A 24322-nucleotide genomic window follows, 5' to 3' on the forward strand; every position below is an offset into this window, starting at 1 on the left:
GTGTGTGTGTGTGTGTGTGTGTGTGTGTCTGTGTGTCTGTGTGTCAGTTCCAGCTGCGCATTGCATGGGGGCAGCTCCTGAAGCACATTCAAGCAGAAGAGGCCAATCAAAAGGAGGAGGCTGGGCCACGCGAGCTGTGTGTGTCTCAGTGGCTCTGTCCCCGGGCCCTTCTGCGTGTCCTTCCTCATTCCTGCACCATAACACCGCTCTAACAAGGCTGTCTGTGCTCCATCGGCCTGGCTGGGCAAGGCCTGCTCACGGGCATCAAAAACCTCAGTCAGGCTCTCTCCCAATGAGCAAAACAAACATGCTTCTTCTTCTGCTTCTCTTCCTCTGGAGAAGAATGCCAGGGTTAGCGGGACAGTGCAGTGATGGTCTTCAGGTCTGATGGCGGAGGAGTGGGTGTTTGCCCTCTGAGTGGCCTTTGTGTGCATTGTGAGGGGTGAGCTGGTGTGTGCGTGTACGTGTTTGGCCTCTCAATGTTGAATGTATAGGATTGGAGAGATCAGTGGTGTGTGTGTGTGTGTTTTGATATATTTTGTGTGTGTGCGGGTGTGTTTTTGTGTATGCGTGTGATGCGTGTGATGCATGTGATGCGTGTGATGCATGTGATGCGTGTGATGCGTGTGATGCGTGTGTGCGTGTGATGCGTGTGTGCGTGTGCGCGTGTGTGCGTGTGTGTGTGTGTGTGTGGACTGTGTCATGGCGGTTGCTGTCCAGTTGGCTTCCCTTGTGTGCAGTGGCTATATTTACCACTGCCTGCAGCGCCTCATGGGATGGTATTATCACGCACGAGTGGAGGAGGAGGTGCCGCAGTGTAAGCACATGAAACAGCAGCACTCCTGGCCCCTCCCCCTTTTTACTGCCTTATTCTCAGCCTCATCCCGAGCTGCGCCTGACCTCAACCCCCCCAAAACATCCAGCTGGCCCATACTGAAGACAGCCTCTTCCTCACTGACATCCCCCTCCTCCTCTACAAAGGTCCTTTCATCTCCAGCGCACTCCTCTTCTTGACAAAGGGTCGTGGTAATCGGACTCCAGCTGCATCATCTCCTTGCGTATTGCAGGAAGAACGCTGCAAGGGTGATCAGGTGGAATGCAGGGTACCATAGTGCTAAGGAACAGGGCTTGTAACCGAAAGGTTGCTGGTTTGATTCCTCGCTGGGGCACTGCTGATGTACTCTTGGGCAAGGCGGATAACCCAGAATTGCCTCAGTAAATATCCAGCTGTATAAATGGATAACATGTAACATGTAATTGTAATCTATGTAGGTCGCTCTGGATAAGAGCATCTGCCAAAAGACAATGATGTAGTGTAATGTAATGTTTGTCACCACCAGGTGCGCATGCATCCTCTGATTTGGTGCTTAGTTCCTGCTAATGGCAGGGTGTGGAAGGGACACACTGTCCCGGGAATGCCCGGTGTGCTAGTGATGCTCCCTCTGCTCCAGCACTGGTGAGGCAAAGGGCATGCCGTATTGGCTTTCTGTCAGAGGTTGTTCTCTCTGCACTCCACTCAAGGTGGAAGAATCCTCTCTCTCTCACACCCCCGTCCTGTGCGTTCAAACAGAACGTGCAGTGCAGCTTCTGTCTGGAGGACCAAAGGAACAGTACGTTTTATACTCCAGAAATCAAAATAGTGCATTCATTCCAGAAAACACCCCCGTAGTTAGGTATTATGTAATTCCTCCACTGGCATGGTACATGGAGCTGCTTTCTTGAGGTCAAACCACAAATATTAAATTAGACTGAGGTCTTAAAATAATTGAGATAGTGAGTTGCGAGCATTGAATTTATGTGATTTTGTTAACCCCTTCTTTGTACATTCGGGTGAATACTTGGGATTGCTGACATGCTGGAATGTCTGTTTTCATCCAAAGTTGAATTTATTGGAAGAGGCAACAAAGTTTTTGGCCCAAATGTCCTGGTATGTGTTCCTATCATAACAAGGGCTCCAGGACCCATAGATGGAGAAACAACCCCCAATCATAGTAGACCCATCGTAATCAAACATAGTATGATTATGAGTGACAAGTCATGTGCCAAATCATGACAAACATAGCACTTTGTAAAGCAAAATTTTTCTGATATTTGTACTTTTATATTTTATTAATAAGAATAAGAATTTAAAAAATACATTAATATGCAGCGTAAAAGACAAATGTGTCCAGTGTTTTTCCCAAGTTGTTTTTCATTGTTAATTCACTGTAGGTAGTCTAGTAAACTCGTCCGACTGCACAAGAGGCTATGCGTTTTTTCGGTTTTGTGCACTGTCTGTTGTGAACCCAGCCCTTTCCAGTAAAGAGCAAGCCAGACAAAGGAACTGAGACAGGCAGAGAGAGAAAAACACAGAACAGGCCGGTGGAGTCGGGGGGTGAGGCTTGCAGGACAGATTTTGAATTGTCGGGTCATGACATCAGTGGTAACTCTGCAAGCTCTGTAATAATGAATTATACTCTGCTTCGCAATTTCTTGTCTGTCCAAATGGTGGACTGTTTTTTTCCCTAAAATCTGGTAAATGATGGATAATCATTGGTTAATGGGGACCCCTCTGCATTGTCTGTGTGTGTTTATCCTCTGATGGGTTGCCCCTGGCCAAACCCCCCCCCCCAATCAAATAAGTGAAATGCTCCTGCCCTTGCCAGCCAATAGGAAAACAACAGCACAGCCATGCCTCTTTCTCTTACTTTCCTCAGTGTGGCTAACATAGTTTTGCCCTCCCCTCTCAGACACACTCACACACACACAGATCCGTCTCCTCAAGCACATGATGGAGTTCTGCTTCAGACAGCTAATTAACGAGACTCAGTCCAGCGGTAATTACACCCTGTATTTTCTCTAATCCTGTTTACGTTAACATCTCTGCTTTTAGAAATGGCTGATCAGCAGAAATCACAGGACGCTCTGATCATAGTTTCCACCCAAGCAGTCTTTTAGGTTTGCTAGTTCTTGGTTCTTGAGATGAAAATGGCTTGACCGTTTGTGTGGTCATTAATATCTGTCACTAATTATGAATTGGTCCTGAATTGTTCTGTATCATTTCCCAAAGATGACAACCACAAAGCCAACAGTGCTGACACACAATTGACAGCATTTGTAATTGAGTCAATATGTGGATGCTCTCTGGATGAGGACCGCTCTGGGCTGTGATTCTTCTTTCACAGCAGGGAACATGTGTCAGTGTTCTTTCTATTCTGACAAACACGTTTTTTTTTTTATTACTATTATCTGAATGGATGTACGGTTGGACAGTATTTGTAGACTTAAGTTCATTCTAAGGATTCGTTTTCATTCTTATTTCAGAGAACTGTGTTTGACCTGTACCCAGAATTCCACTAATGCCTAGTGCTGGAATGTCCATTTTCTTCCAAGCTTGAATTTATTGGCAGAGGAGACCAAGTTTTTGGCCCAGATGTCCTGATATGTGTTGGAGTTCTTAACTCCCAATCATTCCCAGAACGATACCCAGAATTCCACTGATGCACAGTGTACCTAACCCTTTTCCAGTCTTCAGTTGTTTGTGGAGTCAGAACCGAGTGTTGTGGGAATCCTGACCTTTGACCTCTGTGTTTGTGTGTGTTTGTGCAGGAGACGAGTAGGACGAGACCAGCTCATCTGCCTGTTGACTTGCTACACATGCACCACCTTCACAAGGACCTGAACTCTCTCTGAAGTCCTGCACCATGACAGTCATCCGCCAAACAGGTAAGAGTTGGGTTGACTCGTACAGTATTAACTCGGCAATGGTGTCACAGGTGCTGGTCAGAGATTAGGCTGGGATTACACCAAGTGGATTTGGGGCCTCATCTCATTGTACATAGCACTGGTCCCTGTCACTCCTGCAGCGACATCAGTTCTGGGGTTTTATTAAATCGTGTACTTCAGAGAATGATAAGTAAACTTAGGCGAGAAATGAACAGGTTCTGTTTGTCAGCCGAAGCCTCTGGTGGTAAAATGTTACTGTTGGAGCCACTCAGTCAGTTAGTGGGTGAGCCTGTCAGTCAGACAGATGGTGAGTGAGTGAATGAGGAACAGTCATTAGGGCTGTTTATAGGGCTGCCTCTTCCATTCACAGAGTGACACAGTAACGCAGCGTTTGACATTAATGGTTGTCCGGTTATCTGCAGCAACTAAATTTCACCAATCAAGAGGTTTTGGCAACCATTTCTTGTTGCCCAGGTGCCCATCTTAGCAGCCAAAAATATATATAAATAAACCAAAAACAAAACTGTAAACTCTGTTTCCTCTTTAAATAAAACTGTTTCTCTTTAAATCTGCCCTCATTGTCTTGCAGTGGGGGTGCACCTTCACAATATTAGCCTCTCACGGTTACAGCAAACCTGACAGTAAATTATTATCTCCTCCTGTCCACCTTTAAACCCAAAACTGTGTATTTTCATCCAAAAGAAATGCAGCATTATTAAGACCTTTGAATCCCATGTGTGAGTTTCATTATCAAACAAATTTGTGATTGAAAGTGGGGCTGACTACAGCCAGTCAATACTGCAATGTGATTGCAGTAGCCAGCATACCTCTGAACCACCCAGCTCTGCCTCTATCATGTTTGACTCATGGACACATTTCAATGAGACACCACTCATCTGACTTAACTCACACTTCATCAAGTAAAGAAAAAGAAATTGCTAGCTACACATTGTAGTTTTTATATCTCGCTGTATGGAATCTGTTTTGATAGAAAAAGCAAATTGTGTGGGTTACTCTGTTAGGTTTGCTTTGCATTGCTAGCTTTGAGGTTGAATTGCGGTGCCTTCAACTTAGCCAAGCTACATTAGCAGCAATCAAGCAAGCTAGCTTGCAGGAGTGCCTGTAGTTAGCTGCCTTCCAAAGGGAGAGGCAGCAGGATATCAATGTGTTGGTCTGCGATGTGATGAAACAAACTCATTTCATTTAGCTTGCTAACCTGGTTTTATTTTTAGCTGGCTGGCTAGCTAGCTACCTTGTATTCACATTGATTTAGGCAACCACATTTTAAAATAAGCATCGAGCCCTGCAGTAATTAACGGGCTAGCTCCGTCTGCTCACTCCACCTCTGCAGCTGCAGATTTACTGGAACTAGGTTGAGTCGTCTGGCTGTTTGTTTGTTGTGTGTGCATGTGAGTGGAGTGAAGCTCTGTACGTTTCGGCCTCGGCCTGACCCGTCACCCCCGGCGCTCCCCTCGGCTCCCGCCACGGCAGCCCTCCGACCCCGCGGCTGCTGTCCGATTCGCCGGCTGCACCTGCTCCCTCAAAGAATGAGAAACCATCTGTCTTTTGTCCTGTCTTGGGCCACCACACATAGCTCACGTAGCGGCTAGCTGTGAGTCATGGCCGGGCGGTTGTGTTGAAGCAAGGGCTTGAAAGTGCTGTATACACCCCCCCACACCCCCACACCCCCACAGGGTCAGAAGTGGGCGTAAGTACAGCAAAAGGACTAAAAGTGCTTCTTCGGAGGGTTTAAGGGTGTGCGGTTGTTCATCTCATCTGCCTCTCTGTGGACTCTGTGTCAGTTTGTGTGGCATCTCCCTCTCTTTCTCCCTCACCCCTACATCCCCCCCCCACCCCCCCGGCGCTCTCCCTTTGTTCCCAGTCTGTGAATGGTCTCATTGTTTGCTTCCAGTCTGTGGGCAGGTATTAAACCCAGAACTATGCAACCGTGGCCAAAGACAATTCCCCAGGTGGTGTGCAGCACAGAGATAACTGACATGTTTGCTTTGGCGGGACCAAGGGTCCTTTCTTTAATTACTGAAGCGTGGAATCGGGGTACGTAGGAGGACATGGCAGCTGATGTACGCCAAAGGCTCTCGAACGTGTTTGAAGTTGGAGAGGTCATTTTGTCACATTTTACCAGCCTGTCCTCGTACCTCAATCGCGCATGTACACCAACGCTTCCTGAACGCGTTTGAACACGGAGGGGTCATTTTGTCACATTTTACCGGCCTGTCCTCCCACACCCAGTGTAGAGCTACCTGATCAAAGGGCTGTTTACCGCACCTCACTTTCGCTCGCAGTCTCGGTGTGCAGGCGCGTTCGCAGCACAGACCCTCCCGTGAGCCGGCACCCGGGGCGTTTGGGACGTGTGTTTTTGGTGTACCTGACTTCTGTGAGTTTTTGCCTCACACATTTCTCACCCCGGTGCTTAAGGAGGCTAAGCTATCTGCAGCCCCTGCATGTGACTCTATAGGAGTGATTAGCACCACCGCTGACGCAGTAATGATTAACTCAAGAAAGGGGAAATTGTTTGTGAGAGACATTGAGCTGCAGGTACAAAAATGAGGTAGAAAGTAAAAATAGCAAAATTCACAGGAAAGAATGTTAATCCAGTTATGAATTTGGACAAAGGAAGTAGAGTGGCTGGTAATAAAAATGCCGATGCTGTCACTGGACACGTACACATACTCGCGTACACACGCAACAAAAACAAAAACACAAACACATAAACACACACATGCACAGACACTCACACACACAGAAACACGCTCACAGACACAAAAATGCACACTCTCACACATGCAGAAACCCACATGTACACTCACAAACACACACACAAACACACAGCCACCAAAATGTACACACATATACACACACACACAGAAAGACACAGCCAAACACTCACAGATATAGACAAAGAAATACGCGCACAAACAGACATATACACACACACACACACACACAAACGCACTCACCGACTCAAAAATGCATGCACACGTACACACACAGGCATAAACACGCACACACACGTATACACACACATAAACACACACTCACAGATGCAGAGAAATACACACAGACAGACAGACGGACATACAGAAATGCACACACACATGCACTCGCTGTGCTGGGGGCTGGGATGAACCCCCCCCCCCCCCTCGCAGCACACGCTCCCTCCTCCCCTCCCCTCCCCTCCCCTCTGTAGCCGTGTCCTCTCTCAGACTGGCAGCTCCATTCATGAAAAAGCGTGACGTGGGCAGTGCGGAGCACGCCGTCCCACAGCCGCCCACTCTCCTCAGACGCTGCCGGATCCAGGGGGAGGAATCTCCCCTCCGTCGCCCCTCTCCTTCTCCGCCAGCCTCTGCCAGCGTGCGCTCCCGGCCCCGGGCCGTCTCTGCCCCGCTCCGCGTGAGTGTGTGTGTGTGTGAGTACACCGCTGCTGCCGCACTGCAGCCTGCCGGGGATCCGTGTGTATGTGTGTGTGTGTGTGTCTGTGTCCGTGTCCGTGTCTGTGTCCGTTTCTGTGAATCTATCTGTTCCTGTGTGTGTGTGTGTTTCCGTGCATCTGTGCATCCGTGCGTGTGTGTGCGTGTGTGTGTGTGTGTGTGTGTGTGTGTGTGTGTATTTTTATAGGGCTGTCTGTTTCTGTGTGTGTGTTTTTCATGGCTCTGTCTGTTTCTGTGCATCTGTGTGTGTGTGTGTGTGTGTGTGTATTTTGATGGGTCTGTCTGTTTCTGTGTGTGTGTCTGTGTGTTTTTCATTGCTCTGTCTGTTTATATGCATCTGTGTGTGTCTGTGTCACTGTGTGTGTCTGTTTCTGTGCGTCTGCGTGTTTGTGTGAGTGCATGCAGTGTTTGTGTGCTTGTGCTATTTTGGGCTCAGTCAGGGAAACGTGTGTGTTCTGTGTACATGTGGTGTTCGGGGCTCATTCAGCGAAGTGAGAGTGTGCGTGTGTGCGTGCGTGAGGGCTATTTTTAGCTCAGCCGGTGATGCTGGTGTTTGATGCAGAGGTTTTTGCTGCCCTTTGATGAAGGACAGGTAGAGTAGTGGAGTGGCTGAGCTGAAAGTCTGAAGCAGACGCGTTAGTGCCGTGACATTGTAATAATGACGACGCTAATGCCTTCTGTCCACAGAGCAAATTTTTCTGAGGAGATTTTTATCCCTTTGCGCTCCCCCTCTCCCTCCCTTCTCTCTCACTCTCTCCATCTTTCCTGCGATTTCTGTCCCTTCACTCTCCACCTCTCATTCTCTCTCTCCCTACCTCCTTCTCTCCATCCCCTCTGTCCCTCTCTCTCTCTCTCTCCCTTCCTCCTTCTGTCTTTCCTTCCCTCTCCCTCTCACTGTCTCTCTCTCTCCCTCTGTCCCTCTCTTCTCTCTTTCCCTCTCTTTCCCTCTCTCTCCCTTCTCTCCCTCTCTCCCCCTCCCTCTCCCTCTCTCCCTCCCTCTCCCTCTCTCCCTCCCTCCCTCTCCCGCTCCCTCTCTCCCCCTCTCTCAGTGACTCTGAGCAGGTTTATGTAACGTGGTGCAGGATGGCGAGCCGTCAGCGGAGGCTGACAGGAGAGGAGGGTTAATCTGAGAGAAGCGCTGAGAAACGCTGGAGCATCAGCGGCAGGAACATTTGTCCCAGGCTTCACACTCAGCCTCCTTCCTCCCTGCAGCCTCGGCCCGCCGCGGATCCCCGGCACAATGCTCCTCTGTAATCAGAATTAAAATAGCATCCTGTGCCCTCCTCCGCCTCCCCCTTGGCAGGGCTCGGGGGTTTTGTTGTTCGGTTTGTGGCTCCATTGTGCTGTCACCGCGTAAGCCTGCAGAGGGAGAGAGCCCACAACGCGGGCGTTCGTCCCGGCCTTCGTCCCGGCGGCCGAATCTGGCCCCCCGTTCTCCTCTTTACGTGTCACGCACCGTCATACATAACCCTCCGTTGTCTTCGCTAATAATGGTGTCAGTCATGGACAGCCCCTCGCAATATTCTGTCTGTCTGTTTCCCCGTCCCCGTTGTTCTTTGACTCCCCCCCTCCCCCCACCCGGCCCCCCCTTCCTCTTTGATAGCACAGCGGCGGATGTTTGAGGAGCAGCTGTGTTTCCTGGCGGCCCGGCCCCTCTGCAGTTCAGAGGTCAGACTGCGCGCTTCAGATGGTGCCGGTTCCTCTTGTGTCCTTTGTTGTCGCTCGAGGACTTTTTTTTTTTTTTTTACCCCCATTAGAGATGCGCTGGGATGAGCCCACAGCTCCTCTCCCCTTTTCTCTCTCCCCCTCTTTCTTTCTCTCCCTCTGTTTTCCTTCCTCCATTTCTCTTTCTTTCTCTCTCTCCCTACCTCTGTTTCTCTCTTTCCTTTTTTCTCATTTTCTCTCTCTCTCTCCCTTTCTCTCCCTCCCTTTCTCTCTCTCTTCCTCTCTCTCCCTCTCTCTTCCTTCATCCCTTTCTCTCTTCCTCTCTCCCTCCCTCTCTCTCTCTCTCTCTCTCTCTCTCTCTCCCCCCCCCCCCCTTTCTCCCTCTCTCCCTCTCCCTCACTCTCTTTCTCTCTCTCCCTCTCCCTCCCTCCCCTCCACGCTCACTGCTGGGCGCGTCTTGTCACAGCCTGAAAAATGGCTCCTGTGGGAGGTTTATGATTGAGCCTGACCGTGAGCACAGGGGCGGCGTGGCTGTGGAGGCCGGTGATATTTCTCCCGCTGCTGTCAGTGTTGCGTGACGAGGGCAGATTACTCAGCACGGCCGGAGCCTGGGAAGCACGGCCGAGGCGGCGTGACGTCTCAGTGGCCGGCGCTGTTTATATTTACCCATTTTTCACGCTGAGGCTTGCGCTGAGGATATTCTCAAAGACAGTGTGCATGTGTGCATGGGTGTGTGTATGTGTGTGTGTGTATGTGTAAGAGCGAGTGTCAGGCTCCCTTATTGGTTGAGATTAGCTGACCCTTTGACCTGTCTTGCTGTGGGTTTGCACAATGCAGTTGTCCCTGATATGATCAAAGATGTACACTGCCAAGCTGTGTGAGGATGTGACATTGGTGGAATAACTTCCTACAAGCTTTTATGGCCTTACAGGAAATACACAAAGGCGGAAGAGAAGGGAATGCATATAGTGAAGTTTATCCCACTGAAAGGAGATTGTTATTAGCAGTGGCATCTGCTCGTGGTTTGACCCGGACTGATGATGGGACAGAATTTCTCATTAGTCTGTGGGCTGGAGATTGCATTCAGCAGAAGCCTGGAGGAATCGGTGAAAACAAGCTGTTTTCTTCTGCTCATGGCGAGGTCGTGCGGATTCTGCGATCGCTGTGTTTCCGCAGTTCATGGTGAGGTCATGCGGGTTCTGTGATCGCTGTGTTTCCGCAGTTCATGGTGAGGTCATGCGGATTCTGTGATCGCTGTGTTTCCGCAGTTCATGGTGAGGTCATGCGGATTCTGTGATCGCTGTGTTTCCGCAGTTCATGGTGAGGTCATGCGGGTTCTGTGATCGCTGTTTTCTCGTGTTCTTGTTGAGATCGTATGAGCCTAACCATCAGTCTTTTTCGGGGGTGAATGCAGTATTGGAATAGGCTGCATAATCTGTAGTGTAAACACGCACTGTGTGAGTTGGTAGAACTATACTGATTGCTGTCAGTGAGACAGGTATTCAAGTTCCAGAATGAAACGTGATGTGGAAGAGTTTGGGGCCCATCTAGGAGCAACAGACTTTTGATCCCAATCCAACCAGCCCCCTGTGTTTGTAATGCCTACTGTCTGATGTTTTATTCCACTTCTGTTCAATGGAACACACGTGCCCTTAACAGTATATGTTCGCTAACTAATTTCTGCTCCAATTGAGATTAGAATGGTGGCTTAGGAGTGTAATGAGAACATCTTACCTTCCTTAAGCCAGGTTTTGAATTACTGATGGCTTTAAGCACTGCCTAGCCCAGTTTCCAATTTGATATGTATTTGTGTGGACTGTACAGTCAGCTGTGCACGGAATCAGTTTTTAAACTAAGATTATGCATGTGAGGCCTCCTTTTAAGTCCAGTGACAGAGTGTGAGCTTTATACTCTTGTTTTTTACATTATCACCTTATAAAACAGAAAAATAAAGCTAGGGGTGATTACAGCTAAACCCTGAGCGGAGATATCCCGTGCTTAGCAGGGAGAGTTGTGATAAATTCCTCCTGCTGTGTTTCTCCAAAACAGGGAAGACACGGCTTCTGCAGTAGAGAAAATGTGGTGTGGTGCTGCCTGTGAATATGAAAATCAGGAAACTGATTCGGAAACCTCAGACACATGATCTCTCCAACAGATGCCAGGAATCGTTGGCTAAGAGGCATCCTGTTCTTATCTTTGCCTGTGGTCTGGGTTTGGAGCGTACCTGTGCACCGCAAGGCAGCTGAAAGTGTTAGTCTGTGTTTTTTGTATACATGGGAACAGGGGGAATTCCTAACCCTCTGCAGCCTTGGGTGAGGTGCTTTCACTTTGATAGCAGGAGCCTCGGGTAAAACAGTTGTTTCAGGAGACTTTTTGAACTATGTGCATGCATCTAATCCCATCTTATATATTTGGAAGATTTACTTCAGGTTTTGTGTTGATATTGTGTTGGAAAGGTTCTCTCCTGTTCGTTATTTTGTGTTGACACTGGCTGTTTTTCATGTATGGATGGTGGTCTCCTTGTTTGTGTGATGGTTCCTGTTGTTTTGTTGGATGCCCTTTGTGCTTGACTTTGGGAGTCGTTCTGGATAAGAGCGTAGACCTGCTGGATGTTAGAAATGTAAATGTATCATTAAATGTACTCGTCATCTACATTGCTCTGGATAAGAGTCTCCTGTCTCCTGTGACTAAATGTAAATGTACGTGAGACGTATGAATTTCCTTGCTTACCTTTAAAAACAGTCCACCTGTCTGTATCTCATGAACAGTGGGGGTAGACAGGAAAAGGGTGTGGAAAGACAGGAAGGGGATTGTGGGTAAACTGGAGAGATGATGCCAGTGTAAGGGCTGATGGGGAAAGTAGACCTCCCCTTTGAGCCACTGTGCATCTTCCGGCTGCCTTCAGAAATCTCCCTGTCTTGCAGTGGGGAACTGTCACAGGAATGCTGGGATTGATGTTGTGGCAAAGGGCAGGCAGAGTGCATTGTGGGATACCACAGGGCCTAAATTGGTTTTTTGTCCCAGTAGCAGCTGTTTTTTTGGTGTTTGATCCTGGCTGCTCACAGCAGGGTTTCCTCTAATGAGTCCTGGAGTGATGGGGGATGTGTATAATTCCCTGTATGTGTGTGTGCCTCTGTGTTTATGCATCTTATGTCTGCATGTGCTGAGCACCGACCCATCGATCAAAGAACGGCACTGTGTGGTTGTAGGTGGATACCAACTATATCATTCTTGCTTTGTTCATGAGTATGTGGTTAAAGTGCCTTCAGCTGGCTGTGATGCAGATGTCTTTTATGGACAGGCTTCCTGCTTTTCTTCCTCATGGCTAGTGAGCAGGGACTGATTGCTTTACTGCCTGGAGCTGTGGGAATACGCAGATTATTGGCTGCTGTCAGATGGGCTCTGGGTGTGTGCTCTTTGGAGAGGAACCTGATCCCCCAGCCACACCAGCTGCTCCTTCCCCACTGTGGGGCTCTGACATGGGGGGGGGGGGGCGGGGGGGGGGGCGGGGTGGGGGGGGGGATCAAGGGCAGCCAATCAGATGGTACACCTCCAGTGCCTGCTGGGCTTGTGTGTGTATGTGTGTGTGTGTGTGTGTGTGTGTGTGTGTGTGTGTGTGTGTGTGTGTGTGTGTGTGCGCACTATATGTGCACAATATGTGTGTGTGTCTGTGCTTTGTGTGTATGTGCTATATGTATGTACCTCCAGTGCCTGCTGTCTGAGCTTGTGTGTGTGTGTGTGTGTGTGTGTGTGTGGGTGCACTGCAGTGTCTGAATATTCTAGTCTGTTTATCTGTATAGTGACTGTCTGCACAAAGAGAGTGCACAGTGTGGATGTAAATTGTGTTCATGGACAGTGGGTATGTCCACAGGCAGGCTGTTACAGAGAGAGACTGTATGTGTGCATTGGGCTCTAATTGTCCAGGACTATCTCTGGAGCTGAGTCTGGGGATTAAAGGATTAGTTCTTTATTCTGTCTCTGTCTTTCTCTCCTTCTCTGTCTGTCTCTCCCTCTCTCCAACCTGATCTCTCTGTGATCGAAACACATCTGTAATGCTGAGAAAGGTTTGAGTAGAGAGCAGGGTCTGCGGTTGCCAGAGTCTCGGTCACGCTTTCCACATTTGCTTGTCTTGGCTGATTTTTTTAGGGAAGATTTCGGGCCTGTAATCAAGGATCAAGCCCTTTTTTTCCTAACAGCCCAGACGTTATTCATGGTATAACAGCCTCATAATAGACTCTGGGTCGAGGTTAGTTAACCTCACTGCCCTTGGGCATTGCATATGTTACAGCCTTGACGGCAAGTCTGCCCATTGTTCTGATCGTAACTGTCATTAAAGATTTGAATGGGGACACAGGTGTGGGGTGGAAAGGGGGGAGTGGTGGTAGGATGTTGGTTGGCTTGATGTTTGGCTTATGACCAGAATGCTGTAACTCTAGGGCAGGGCTGTTCTATCCCTCTGTGCTTGGCTGTTCTTTACCTTAGCTTGCTGTATTTCAAAGAGCTGTTAGCTGTACTGAGTTCCGGGCAGATGCATTGCTCATCACATGCAAACTGGAGCGTGGAATATGGAGTGGTCAGTGCTACAGTGAGAAGCCTTTTACTAAAACCCTATCAGTTTTCCAGCACATGCTCTGTCGGAAAACCGCATCTCTTGAGTGTATTGGGCTGGGGTGGGGGGGGAGGGGATCAGACGGACTGTGTTGCTGCGGGACGTCTCGTCCTCTCTGCCCCTGTCTGTAACCCGGCCCCGTGGAACAGACCCGGGGTGGAATTACAGTGCAGGCCACTCACAAATCGCACCATCGTCTCTGCTGTGGAGGGGAAGGATTTACGGTATCTGTTACCTGACAGAGTACCCCCCCCCCCCCCCCCCACACACACACACACACACACACACACACACACACACACACACACACACTCTGCGGCCGGCCCAGGGTCCCGCTGCATTATTGATGCGCTGCTGGCTGCCAACTCAACTCTCTCTCACAAGGATTCAGTGCTGTATCTCACAGGGCCTCAGTGCTGTATCTCACAGGGCTTCAGTGCTGTATCTCACAGGGCTTCGGTGCTGTATCTCACAGGGCTTCGGTGCTGTATCTCACAGGGCTTCGGTGCTGTATCTCACAGGGCTTCGGTACTGTATCTCACAGGGCTTCGGTACTGTATCTCACAGGGCTTCAGTGCTGTATCTCACAGGGCTTCGGTACTGTATCTCACAGGGCTTCGGTGCTGTATCTCACAGGGCTTTGGTACTGTATCTCACAGGGCTTCGGTGCTGTATCTCACAGGGCTTCGGTGCTGTATCTCACAGGGCTTCGGTACTGTATCTCACAGGGCTTTGGTGCTGTATCTCACAGGGCTTCAGTGCTGTATCTCACAGGGCTTTGGTTTTCTCTCTCACAGGGCTTTGGTTTTCTCTCTCACAGGGCTTCGGTGCTGTATCTCACAGGGCTTTTTGCAGAATACATACACTCCCCTCTGGTGAACTCTCCCCCATTAGACCTTGCCCTGTTCACTCATCCGTGTTCTCTCTCACCTACAGCATGTGTACCCTTGACACGTACACACTGAATGGAGCGTAAATAACTGAGCAATCTATTGCATTACTTTCGTTATTTATACAAAATACTGTTTTGCTTTACCCTAAGATACACGGCTGCCAAGCAGTTCGTTTCAGCACATTGCACTGATGTGTCATGGTGAGCTGCTTCATCTTTTCAGTGGCAGTAGAGGCCAGTTTGTGTGGACTCGCCCTCAACCCCCCTCCTCCCTCCCTCCCCCCTGTCTTCCTCTGTGGTGTTTGTGTTTACGGAGACAGGATAAAATAATTCCCCTCTCTAAAAGCTGTTCCACCTCGGGATCTGCCAGTGACTTATGTAACCACAGTGGCACAGTGATTAAGTACCTGGCCTCGTTACCATAAGGTTGCAGATTCAGTTCAGAGGAGATAACGATGAGGTGTCTTGGAAGACAGCTTCCGCCGAGCCAATAAGCAAGGCATGGCACGGTTAAAGACTTGACCCGGTAACTCGGGTGTTGGCTCTGTAACCCAAAGGTAGTAGGTTTGATTCCCAGGTGGAACACCGCACTTGCAACCTTTAGTATGGTGGATAATCTGTACTGTAGCAGTAGATATCCAGCTGTGTTAATGGATAAAATATACAATGAGTTGCATAACTCACCCTGGACGAGGCCATCTGTGGAACAAATAAATAAATAAAATGCGGTATATGGATTACCTCCGCGCTGCTGCTGCGCAGTTATTTGTGTTTGATGCATTTGTCTCTCTCTGTGCTGTTGTGCCAGATGTCTGGCTCCTAGATTTCCTAATGCGCTCCTGTGCCGTTAATCTCCACGGAGCGGCTGTGGGGTAAACCGTGGCCCACCACTCCCTGAAATCAGGCTGTGTGAGCGCTGATGAGGATCCGCCCACCTCATCACCCCCCCCCCCCCCCCCCCCCCCCGCACCCCCCCGGCAGGATGCATCCGTGCATGATGAAATATTAATCGTCATTAGGATAAGCTCTTCCCATCCCAGGACGCAGCAGTGGAAGCAGAGAGAGAAAGGGCAGGATTACTGGCAGTGGTGCACGGTGTATTTGCCTCACATCTTTCTCTGCTGCTCGGATCCACACTGGACTCTGAGTGATGGTTGCAGTGTTGATATTGGTTGTGATTGTTTTTGTCTGTTCACTTAGCAGATCTCTTTATTTAGGGCAGCTTGACAGCTCACATTTTACATATTGTTGACTGAAAAAACCTTGATGCATAACCTGAATTTGCCCAGTTGAGATCTGCTTTGCGCAAGGGTGAAACAACTAGGTCACCCGTGAGTCAGACCTGGAACCTTGTGGTTACAAGTCTAGTTCCCTTACCGCAATGTTTTCAACTATTTTTAGGAACCCATACCTTTGCTGTGTCCATTGTGCAGTTCAGTCAGTCAGAGATGAGTTTGCTTTGTGGGTTACATCAGGAGAGATTCTTTTCTCCCTGTTCAGTTGTAGTGTTGACCTGTCTGTCCTTCTGTCTGTCTGCCAGGTGTCCTCCAGCTGACCCCAGACAGGAGCTCTTGCTAAGGAAGGCCCGAGCCTCTCGCTCTCTGTCATTCTCTGTGGGCGGACTCTACACACGCACAGCATCATGGGAAGTTCCCCCGAGGTATTGTCCTGGACCTCCTGCCCAAGCTTATTGGTGGGGAAGCTGAAGGAGGAGCTGAAGTTGACTGTTGTGGGTGACGCCATGAAAAAGAACAATTCCAACACCTCTCCCCAGCCGGCTCCTCCCCCAAACCCTTCCCCTCCCCCTCAGCGGGTCGTCCCAGACCCGGCGCCCCCGGCACAGCCCGCCGCGCCCCCCCAGCACCTGCAGCCCCCCCGGCAGGACGAGGAGTCGGCCCTGGGGGGCAGCAGCTCGCCCGTCACGGCGCTGAGCGAGGACTCCTCCCGGGAGCTGCGGCACTTCGACAACAGCGTGCTGCAGCTGCAGGAACAGGAGGAGGCGGAGTCTCCAGCGGGGTGTGGCAGCGGGGACGAGGACGGGCGGGGCGAGGAGGACTGCCCCGCCGCCGAGCGGGGCGGGGGCGGCCCCCCCCGCGGCCACCCCCACGACGACATCAAGCTGCACTTCCAGAGGGCTGGACAGGGCGGCGGCTTCCTGGAGGGGCTGCTGGGATGCCTGAGGCCCGTGTGGAACATCATCGGGAAGACCTACTCCACCGACTACAAGCTGCAGCAGCAGGGTAACACCCACCCCGAACATCAGAATAAAACATATCAGATTTCCGTTCTGTTCCTCGAGCGGAACGACCGGCGTGGAGGCAGAGAGGCGTGGAATGCAGTGGAATGCAATCAGATGTTCAGCAGTTTAAAACGAATGGGGCGCATGCCGGCTCACCCCCATATCTGGCACCCAGAATCCGAGGCACGTACCGCGCCCAGTGGAGACCCTGCCCTTCTGGCTCTCTGATGGCTCCGCACCATCTGGACAAAACCACAGAGTCCATTTGTGGTCTTGCTGGCACATGCGAGCGTGTTTCTAAAAATCAGCTCGTAGGTCCACAGGTGCTGAAACCACCCTCATGCAAGGTCTGACATGTGCCTTTCCTTCCTGCTGCTGTCTATGTTGGACACACATAAAATTATGACAAATATTGTTATCACTAGCGTGGATTTTTACTGTAATCATTCATCATGTGGCTCTGTCAGTTGCCACTAGATGAAGTCAGCCTAAAAGAGAATTGGCAGAAGTAACCTGTGTGTCGAGTAGGTGGAAATACTGGACAGCAAGAAAAACTTTGGTCATAATTTTATGTATACATATTGTCATTTAGCAGACACTCTTATCCAGCGCAACTTACATAGGTTACAGTTTTAACACGTTATCCATTTATATAGCTAGATACAGTGATCTGTGCATGGTGATGATTTCACTGTTTATAAGTTGAGCTGAAAAATGTGTCCCTCTTTCAGCAAGCCTTCTTCCATTGAAGGGCTTTGTGAACAGTCAGGTTCTGCTTTAGATGAGCAACTTTGTATTCACTGCAGACAATGAATTCATCACACTGACCAAGGGCATACTGATGCACTCAGCAGATGTTCCCCTGCGTAATTACCGACGTCTTTAAGTGATCAGAGAGTCTTCACATTTGGAAAAACACTGATTTTAGAGGAGAGAGGCCAGTGGTGATGGTAACGGTGAGCTCTGGTCCCGCCTCTCTCTCCAGACCAATGGGAGGTCCCGTTCGAGGAGATCTCAGAGCTGCAGTGGCTGGGGAGCGGGGCGCAAGGCGCCGTCTTCCTGGGCAAGTTCCACTCTGAGGAGGTGGCCATCAAAAAGGTCAGAGAGCAGAAGGAGACGGACATCAAGCACCTGCGCAAACTCAGGCACCCCAACATCATCGGCTTCAAGTGAGTCCTAAAGTTACCACGCACATTCTGCTAAACGCAGTAACTCAGGCACCCCAACATCATCGGCTTCAAGTGAGTCCTAAAGTTACCACGCACATTCTGCTAAACGCAGTAACACAGGCACCCCAACATCATCGGCTTCAAGACTTAGTTAGAAGAAGTTAAGACTTAGTTAATTACTTACACCCATTTACATTTATTCATTTAGCAGACGCTTTTGTCCAAAGCGACGGCCCCCTTACATGCACGCACACACACAAATGTGCAGACAGAGGATCTTCTGTTATTGCTGTTTCTGTCTCTGCTGACTATATTTATAGGTCAGGCAGTAAGTTTAAAGATCTCACAGTTGAGTAATACCTCAGCCTTATTAATGTGTAGAGGCTGTAATTGGTTACCTAACCAACTGCTTGCAGGTAAGGGCAGGTCGCTTGGCTGCTGTGAGCCACTTTAAGCCATTCAATGACGGCTCATTAATTCATTAAGTGCTTAGCTGAATTTCATTAATCAGGCCTTGATAAGTACCTGTAGGTGAAGGTGTCTCCCGGCCTTAGGATCAGTGAGTTCCTTTAAGTTCCCTGGATTCCTGGTATGAAACTTTTGAAGTGTGCTGTGTGTGTGTGTGTGTGTGTGTGTGTGTGTGTGTGTGTGTGTGTGTGTGTGTGTGTGTGTGTGAGAGTGAGTGTGTAACTCCTGATCATCACAACTCCTGTCTCTCTGCAGGGGTGTGTGCACCCAGGCCCCGTGCTACTGCATCATCATGGAATACTGCGCCCAGGGCCAGCTGTACGAGGTGCTGAGGGCGGGACGCAAGATCACCCCCCGCCTGCTGGTGGACTGGGCCTCAGGCATCGCCAGCGGCATGAACTACCTGCACCTCCACAAGATCATCCACCGCGACCTCAAATCCCCCAAGTAAGACCATCCACAGACACCTCAAATCCCCCAAGTGAGCCCCCTTTCCTCAAAGAGCGCTCTGAAATATCGATTGTGACTGTTGGCCTAAGCACCACTTGACACATTACATTGCATTACATTATTGTCGTTTAGCAGACGCTCTTATCCAGAGCGATTTACATAGGTTACAGGTTAGCATGTTATCCATTTATACAGCTGGATATTTACTGAGGCACCTCTGGGTTAAGTACTTTGCCTCAGGGTACAGCAGCAGTGACCCAGCAGGGAATTGATCCTGCAACCTTTCGCTTACAAGCCCTGCTCCTTACTGCTATGCCACACTGCCGCCCACAGATGACTCCACAGATGCTCCTCCCACTCGGAGAGGCGCAAAGCAAAGCAGTCTGATTAAACCCGGGGTTGTCCTTCTGGCTGAACCTAACATAGTCAGCATCGGCAGCTTTTAGCATCTTCCTTCCCCTTTCCTTTCACCTCCACAGAATCCAGTTTGCAGTGTAAGACAGTGTGCCGGCCCTGTGTCGAGCATCTCTGCTACAGAGCCTGTTTCTCCTGTTCTCACTCAAAGAGGGATTCGGCGTTGCAGAATATGAGCTAGGGCGCTTCAGAGCACAGGAGAGAGCAGAGCGGAGCAGCCGGACTGCTTGGAAACGCACCCAAAGCACTGTGGGAAGCGCAGGGAAGCTATTTTTAGCGCAGGTGGCATCGCTCAGCCTCCCCACAGACGTCACTCCACCATGCCGCACACGCACACAGCTCCCGGCCTGACAGCGGGAGACAAATTAATGACATGAATGAACTCCTCACGCCGACCGCCTGCGCGCCTCCCTATAGTGTGTACTACGCAGCTCAGAGGCGTTTTCACAGTGATTCTCACGTCTGTATTGCAAGGCTGCTGTAGTTCCTGGCATACGGTGCAGATAAAAATAATGTCATGTACATAGAGTTACCTGGATTGAAGACTGAGTTACCTGAAAATGCTTCTTCGAGGTCTCTGAGGGCGGCAGTGTAGCATAGTGGTAAGGAGCAGGGCTTGTACACAAAAGGTTGCTGGTTCGATTCCCCACTGGGGTACTGCCGCTGTACCCTTGGGTGAAGCGCATAATCTAGAATTGCTTCAGTAAATGTCCAGCTGTATAAATGGATAACATGTAAAAACTAACCTTACCTATGTAAGTCACTCTGGATAAGAGCATCTGCTAAATTACAATAATGTAGAAACTTAATTTTTACTTTGTTTCCCCCTTCCTCTACCTTCAGCGTGTTGGTCACTCACAACGACTATGTGAAAATCTCGGACTTCGGGACGTCCAAGGAGCTCAGCGACAAGAGCACCAAGATGTCGTTTGCGGGGACGGTGGCCTGGATGGCCCCTGAAGTGATCCGGAACGAGCCTGTATCCGAAAAGGTGGACATCTGGTGAGACCCTGTCGACCGTCCGGACACACTGGGGCCTTCAGTCAGACTGGGGGAGAGAACCCTTTATACCTGGCTGCAAGGCGTGAATGCTGTGTTCTGTTGAGTCACTTATTTCCAACAGTCTCTGTGATGACTGGTGCTCCGTAGTCTCATTCTGACTGCAGGAGTTCAGGACACATAATCAGTGGGTAATAACACTCCCAATTTAGAGCAGCTTTGCCAGGTTTTACTAGAAGCAGGGTTGTGTCTAGAATGCAGTCTGCCTGTTAATGGCTCCTACTCAATTCCCTAAGCTGGCTCTACCTGGCAGCTTCTGGCCGTTGGGAGTTCTGCTTACATCCCTCGTAGTCCTCTTTGGATGTAATCAATGTAGAACCATAATAAATTCTCCCTTCTCGACCGCCCTGCAGGTCCTTCGGTGTGGTGCTGTGGGAGCTGCTGACGGGAGAGATCCCCTATAAAGACGTGGACTCCTCCGCCATCATCTGGGGCGTGGGCAGCAACAGCCTGCACCTGCCCGTGCCCTCCACCTGCCCCGACGGCTTCAAGATCCTCATGAAGCAGACATGGTGAGAGGGGGCAGACTGTGGGTGCAGACTTTGTGTCATTGGGCTTGATGTAATAGGCCCGCACATCCCTGATTCAGTTTAACGCTGAGACCTTTTCCCTCGCCCCCTCTCGTCTCTACCCGTGCCCAGGCAGGGGAAGCCCAGGAACAGGCCCTCCTTCCGGCAGATTCTGCTGCACTTGGACATCGCCTCGGCCGATGTGTTGGGCACCCCGCAGGAGACATACTTTAAGTCCCAGGTGAGCCCAGCTCCATCTCTGAATCTTCAGGATGCAAGATGGCATCAATTTGTCTTGTGACACAGGTAACATAAATGTGTGTAGCAGCTTAGCATAGTGGTAAAAAGCAGGGCTCATAACTGAAAGGTTGCTGGATCAATTTCTGACCGGTACACTGCTGCTGTACCATTGGTCAAGGTACTTAACCCACAGTTGTCTCAGTAAACATGTAGCTGTATAAATGGATAACATGTAAAAACTGTAACCTAGATGAGAGCGATGTAATGTAATGTAATGTAATGTGTGTGCGTGCGTGCCCCCCCAGGCGGAGTGGAGGGAGGAAGTGAAGAAGCACTTTGAGAAGATAAAAAGCGAGGGCACCTGCATCCACCGGCTGGACGAGGAGCTGATCCGCCGGCGGAGAGACGAGCTCAGGTGAGAACAGCACACCTCTCCCCATCCCTCACCTGTGCGCGCCTCCCTCTTCCTGCCCCTCTCTCCAAACAGCCGTCTGTTTCCCCTCAGGCATGCCTTGGACATCCGGGAGCACTACGAGCGGAAGCTGGAGAGAGCCAACAACCTGTACATGGAGCTGAGCGCCATCATGCTGCAGCTGGAGGTTCGAGAGAAGGAGCTCATGAAGTAAGAGCACATTTCCCTTAGAACATCCCACTGTTAGAACCAGAACCTCTTTAGAACCCTGTAACTATAGGAACCAGTTTCTGTCAGAGCTGTGCCAGAGCTGCAGGTTTCATCTCAGAAAACTTGTGAAGTGTTTCAGGCTTGTATCACTTAATAACACTGAATAGTGTTATGCTCACACTCACTGGTCTGGGAGTATTGTTAGCCTGGTCTGACACTGTTGCTCATTCAACTTCAATGAATACACTTATGTTCTATTGTGCTGGTAGTCGCTCTGGATAAGAGCGTCTGCTAAATGAATGTAATGCAATCTAATGTAATGATGCCCTAGGAATAACATGTAGACAATAGACATAACCCTCCACACTCTGTTAGGTATTACTAAAGATTTCTTTTGACTTGATCATTTGGGTTTGTGGTTGTTTGACATCACTTGCCCTTTTCTCTCCTCAAATACATTAGATTCTGTTACTCTTAGAGGTCTGTTTTAATGGTGCCTCTAAGAACTATACAGAGGCTAAAAACTGCTAGGCACCCAGACTGTGCATTACAGAGGCACATTCATGGCACAGCCTAATCTGCTTATAGCACCAAGTCTGAACAAGCAACAGAGTCTCAGACAGAATTACCTCACCCCTTTCTGGAGTACTGGTACAGACTCGGTATCCTGACCTACATTTGGATGCACAGAAAGAATTTCTCCAGGAGAGCCAAAACTGTTGTTGCTTACTTTCATACAATTTCTGAATTGATACATTATTACATTATTGCCATTTAGTAGACACTCTTTTTCAGAGAAACTTACACAGGTTACAATTTTGCAATATTATCCATTTATACAGCCGGATATTTACTGAGGCAGTTGTGGGATCAGTACCTTGCCCAGTGGGAACAGCAGCAGTGCCTCAGTGGGGAATCGAACCAGCAACCGTTACAAGCTCTGCTCATTACCACTATGCTACACTGCCGCCTCATTACCGCTATGCTGCACATTGTTTGAATGCGTTATCTGGCTGATAGGTTTATTACAAATCATCACAATGTACGATCATCACGTCTGACACGTTACCCACCCGCAGACTGGTTATTTTGCAGGATAATTCAGGGTGTTGCTGTAACTCTGTAACTCTCCACTCCTCCCTCTCTGTCTCTCTTTTCCTTCTGCAGGAGAGAGCAGGCGGTGGAGAAGAAGTATCCTGGGACGTACAAGCGGCATCTGGTGCGGCCCATCGTCAGGCCCAATGCTGTGGAGAAGCTCATCAGGAAGAAGGGCAGCGTTTCCCACAAGCCCACAGTGCAAGCGCCGAAAAGGTCAGAGGTCACACAACCCCTCACTAACCTGGTGTCACAGAGGAAAGAACAGGGACCTCTTTCTCTTTATGTTGTGCTTCCCAGAAGTCCTCTACTGTCTTAAGATTTATTATTATTATTATTATTATTATTATTATTATTATTTCTTTTTATAAGATTGATTTTACTAATGCCTGGATATATGTTTGGTTTTACTTACTTTATTACTTCTTTTATCACTATATTTTTTTTGTTTTATTATTTTATTATAATGTTTGGTTTGATTACTTTTTATTATTTTGGATCCATTTGTGATTCAACACTCCTGGATTTTTTATATTCCACATTTCTTCTGGCCCTGTAGATCTGCCACTCTGTTTTCGTGAAGGACTTTGTGCTGTTTGCTTGAAAAGTGCTATATAAATAGATTGATACAAATTATTGAGTGGCTTTGTCAGGTGTCTAGAGCGTTAATCCAGCAGCATTGCGGTGCATTATTGTGCAGTTCTGTGTTAACTCACTGTGACCGCTGTTGTCTCTTGTTTGACCTCCGCAGACCGGACCTGCTCCGCTCTGACGGGATCCCCAGCATGGAGGTTCTCCCCTCACCCTCGCCCCTCTCCGGGAGCCCCAAAGTGTCCACACCCCCCGGGAAAGTCCGGTACCGCAGCAAGCCGCGGCACCGGCGCACCAACAGCAAGGGCAGCCACAGCGATTTCCCAGGAGTCCTCAGGAGCGCAGTGGGGGCCGAGGAGGAGCAGCCTCACTCCCGACACCCCCACCCCCACCACCACCACCACCACCCTCATCCACCAGAGGGCGCCCTCCTCCCACTGCAGGGCCGCGAGAATGCCGTCGCCAACTGCGCCAACAACCTGCGCTACTTCGGCCCCGCCGCCGCCCTGCGCAGCCCGCAGACCGACCACCTGCAGCGCCGCCTCTCAGGCCCCGGACCCGACCTCATCTCCACGACGGCGGAGGCCGACTCGCGCCGCCGCGGCTCCCCCGGGGCCCAGGGCCCCGAGCTGCGCTGCTCCTGCCGCCACGCCCACCCCTTCCCCGGCTGCCCGCGTTGCCAGGAGACGGGCCCCGCCCCCAGCCACCCCGAGCTGCCCCAGTACTCCCTGCTGAGCACATGCGAGCCCCTGCCGCCGGTTCCCTGCGCCCCCACCCCCGCCCCGGGGAAGGACGCCCTGGACAAGGGGGTGCAGCAGGAGGAGTTTCCTGGCAACCACCTGCCCAAAGGGCTGCCCCACACCAACCGACCGCTCATGAAGGTGAGGGCAGGGACTTGTATGCATGATAATGGATTGGCTCAGGCATGTTAGTTTATGTATGATAATGGATTGACTCAGCATTTTTACATTTACATTTATTCATTTGACAGACGCTTCTATCCAAAGCGACTTACATAGGTTACAGTTGTTTTACAATGTTATCCATTTATACAGCTGGATATTTACTGAGGCAACTCTGGGTTAAGTACCTTGCCCAAGGGTACAGCAGCAGTGTCCCAGCGGGGATTGAACCGGCAACCTTTCG

General features: G+C 49.9%; 1 protein-coding gene across 1 annotated transcript in view; it reads left to right on the forward strand.

The window, feature by feature from the left end:
- Positions 1 to 24322, forward strand: part of si:ch211-45c16.2 (mitogen-activated protein kinase kinase kinase 13) — a 31426-nt gene that overhangs the window by 5460 nt on the left and 1644 nt on the right. Inside the window, exons 2-12 of the mRNA XM_036540550.1 lie at positions 3589 to 3705; positions 15861 to 16560; positions 17545 to 17728; positions 18452 to 18643; positions 19904 to 20062; positions 20473 to 20631; positions 20761 to 20869; positions 21174 to 21283; positions 21374 to 21490; positions 22658 to 22801; positions 23337 to 24057. Coding sequence (XP_036396443.1) covers positions 15963 to 16560; positions 17545 to 17728; positions 18452 to 18643; positions 19904 to 20062; positions 20473 to 20631; positions 20761 to 20869; positions 21174 to 21283; positions 21374 to 21490; positions 22658 to 22801; positions 23337 to 24057 — 2493 coding nt within the window. The 5' untranslated portion in view covers positions 3589 to 3705; positions 15861 to 15962. The remainder of the gene's footprint in view (positions 1 to 3588; positions 3706 to 15860; positions 16561 to 17544; positions 17729 to 18451; positions 18644 to 19903; positions 20063 to 20472; positions 20632 to 20760; positions 20870 to 21173; positions 21284 to 21373; positions 21491 to 22657; positions 22802 to 23336; positions 24058 to 24322) is intronic.

This window comes from Megalops cyprinoides, chromosome 11, assembly GCF_013368585.1.
Source record: "Megalops cyprinoides isolate fMegCyp1 chromosome 11, fMegCyp1.pri, whole genome shotgun sequence".
NCBI classification, from domain to species: domain Eukaryota; kingdom Metazoa; phylum Chordata; class Actinopteri; order Elopiformes; family Megalopidae; genus Megalops; species Megalops cyprinoides.